Below are 3124 nucleotides of genomic sequence, written 5' to 3'. Positions count from 1 at the left end.
CAGCTGCAGGGGGGTGGACATAAAGCTGAGTCATGATGAATTAGATCATAAATAAGCTCGTCTTCCTTCTGCTCTAGCTGTGTTTGTGCTCAGCTGACAGGAAAATTTGAAATAATATTTTGAGAGTGAGAATTACTGACATCTAGTGGTGAAGATGGGCATAGAAATTACTTCACTTACCAATAAAAACAGTTTTTAATGGTAAAGCTTATTTTGTGACACGGTGCACGTGAAACGTCAGTGAGACACTTTTCTATCAGCTGTTTCTCAGTCTGAAGGGGATCAGCAGAAAAAAATGAAAGTTATAGTTCCTGCTGTTACCGTAAGTGCAAATACCAGCGTCTTTCGATGGGTAATAAACAGACATTTATTCCTGAAAGTTGACCTAAAATAGTGGTATGGAGGCAATAATATACAGAAAAATACTAGTTTTGATTGAAGTTGAACAAAGAAAATGTTGATAAGACTTGAAGTGAAGAATTCTGTCTGATTCTGGATCCTGCAGTCTTACACCCTCTTATCTGTGATTTGTCAGAGTAAAGTCGGCCATACTGAAGAAAGAAGAAACTGTGAATAATCTCCGGAAGCAGCACGAGGTGAGAGGCCCTGTTCAGACCTGCTACTAAAATCTATCCTGGGTGGTCTGACTGCAGGTGGACAGCTCTGAATATTAACATTATTAATATTAAAACATGTCTCGAGTGATCACTAGCTTCCTGCTCTGCTTCAAATAAAATGTTTAATTCTCAGTCAGCTGAGCAACAAACAGGTAAAAACAACTCGGTGAGCTTAGCTCAGCTTCGTCAGATTCATTCAGCTTTTCCTGCATCGTGATGTCTGCACCAGTTTTCTTTCAAAGATCAAAAGATTACGTCTGTCAGCTCGTACTTTTTCGTTTGTTTTGTCTTCCACTTCCAGTCGGCTCGAGTGATGTTTTTCAGCCTTGGTTCAGGTGTAGGTTTGGGTCAAATAACTTTAAAAGAAGTGACAATATCAAGTCGTGTTTGGCAAATAAAATGAAATGTGAGCTTAACTCTTCTGTATAAACTAAAATAGGTGTTTTGTATTTTTTTCTTTATTAACACTTTTCCATTTTGTCATAAATTCTGCCAACCTTTAATTTCTCGTTATGTAGAAGATGTGATCCCCGATGAGTATAAGCATAAAATAATAGATTTGTTTTCTTGATGAGCTCAGTGTCAGAGTACTTCTGCTAATAAACAGAAATAAGCTGAAGCTTTGTAACTCCAAATATACACTACATAGCAACTATACTGGCTGTAACCTGCTTTATTGCATTAAGAGGTCAGTTTTAACCTGCAGGACCAGCAGGATGTTAGATGCACAGCTGCAGAAAACGAGCATAAAAATGAGCAGCAGGTTTACAGCGAAAGAAAGAGACTGAAAAGCAAGACAACACGGAAAGTCTGCTGCTTGTGTGAGCTCAGGTTTCAGCTTGGACGGGACACGTTTGTGTTTACACCACCTCAGCGTGTCCTGAGTCCACTCAACCAGTACTGACCTTGTCCACTTGTGATCCAGTGATTCAGGAAGCACGTTAATACGTGGTTAGAGCAGGGCATGTGTCTGTCTCCAGGAATGTGATTAAAACGAAAACACAGATAAATGACCGCATGTCTAAACATTGTCCTTTCGACTGATAGGCTGCCCTGAAGAGGGCGGACCACCTGGAGGCCTTGTGGGAGCAGCAGAGGAAGCAGCTGTTGGGCAAGTGACTGACAGAAAAGCCTGGTTTCATCTGTATGGAGCCCCCCCCCCCCCCCCCCCCCCCCACCACCACCACCACCACCACCACCCCTCCATCAGCATAGCTTCCACCTGAGGCTCAACTACAAGACTGAACCTGTGGAACTAAAGAAGACTGAAAACGTGGCTTAACCTACCTCACTTGAAAAAGACAATATGGAGAAATGTTTGACAGTTCCCCATCCCCCCACTCTACAGGCATGGAGTATGTTGTATTTGAACTCCCTTCATTTACATGCCAGAGACCAGATGACGCCAGAGAACAGGATAACAATTGGACTTCCCTTCCTTCTTCCCCCTTCAGCTCCAGCTGTTAAGCGGGAACCTTCATGCTCCCTGCAGAGCTGCCACATTAGACCCGTTCCAGATGTTTCTGGAACTGGCCTCAGCCCCCTGGTGTGCAGCAGGACACAACCAGGGTCATTTTTTCAGGACACTCTACATCACAGCTCAAGCATGAGCTTTTGCATGAAACAAGTCGAGCTCTTGGTGTGGCCTTTAATCTGTTGAGTCATGTGTTTGTCCCTGTGTCCCCTCGAGACTACTGCTAATTACAGGATCTTTAACTTCCCCCTCCCCCTGCCCTGTGACCAGCTCTGAACAGTTTGTTTTTGTGGGTCTAGAACCAAAATTTGGATCTAAATAAGTGTTAAGAGGTAACAAACTAAAACTGTTAGAAAAGTTAAAGGGTAAAGAACATGTAGGGTGAGAGAGAGAGCGAAAGAGAGAGCTTTGGGATGTGTAGACAAGTTAAAGGAAAATGAATGATAAAAATGTCTGAGGTCAGATAATTGCAGAGTGGCTCTGAGGGTTTCTGAATGTGGGGAAGTAGACTAAGAGGAAAGATGTGGGGATGGAGGAATGTGCATAGAAAATGTTTAGAGGATTAGGAAAGCGGAGCTTGGACCAAGCCGGGTGGTGGGTGGGTCTGACGGGGGCACGGGACACATGAGCGGAGGTATGCTAAAAGCCATTTCAGCGTTGCCAGCCCCAATCTACTAGCTGCAGTGTAGGAAAAATAAATAAAAATACAACCAACTTAACAAAGAAAAGGAGTCCTCATGTGACACATGTAACCTGTCTCAGTTCTGCTCTGCACAGCACTCGCAAATCTATTTTAATTATGTTTAATTTCTTCTTTTATAATGAATGAAGTTACGTTAAACCCCTTCCAAAGACACAGAAAGTCTTTGTGGATAAGATTTCAGTCAGAGCGGTTCATATCCTGCATTAGCGAGTGGCTGCAGCAGCAGCTTGTGTTGCAGAGAGAAACTCTAGACCTGGAAGTAAAGCCTGTTCTTTAGGTACAGCCCCATGTGAAAGACCAGAAAGTCAGAAAATATTTATTCTTTCTCTT

General features: G+C 42.9%; 1 protein-coding gene across 4 annotated transcripts in view; it reads left to right on the top strand.

Annotated features, from left to right (window-relative positions):
- The window catches only part of cep131 (centrosomal protein 131), a 25440-nt gene extending 22639 nt beyond the window's left edge, over positions 1 to 2801 (top strand). For 3 of the 4 annotated variants that reach the window (XM_041974766.1, XM_041974765.1, XM_041974763.1), the window contains 2 exons: positions 536 to 596; positions 1665 to 2801. In XM_041974766.1, the coding sequence (XP_041830700.1) occupies positions 536 to 596; positions 1665 to 1736 (133 nt within the window). In that variant the 3' untranslated portion in view covers positions 1737 to 2801. The remainder of the gene's footprint in view (positions 1 to 535; positions 597 to 1664) is intronic. The other variant, XM_041974764.1, reaches the window with a different exon arrangement.
- Positions 2802 to 3124: the final 323 nt, after the last annotated feature.

The sequence above is a fragment of the Melanotaenia boesemani genome, chromosome 21 (assembly GCF_017639745.1).
Source record: "Melanotaenia boesemani isolate fMelBoe1 chromosome 21, fMelBoe1.pri, whole genome shotgun sequence".
NCBI lineage: Eukaryota > Metazoa > Chordata > Actinopteri > Atheriniformes > Melanotaeniidae > Melanotaenia > Melanotaenia boesemani.
The sequence above is the reverse complement of the archived record's forward strand: the minus strand, read 5'-3'. Positions and strand labels throughout refer to the sequence as shown.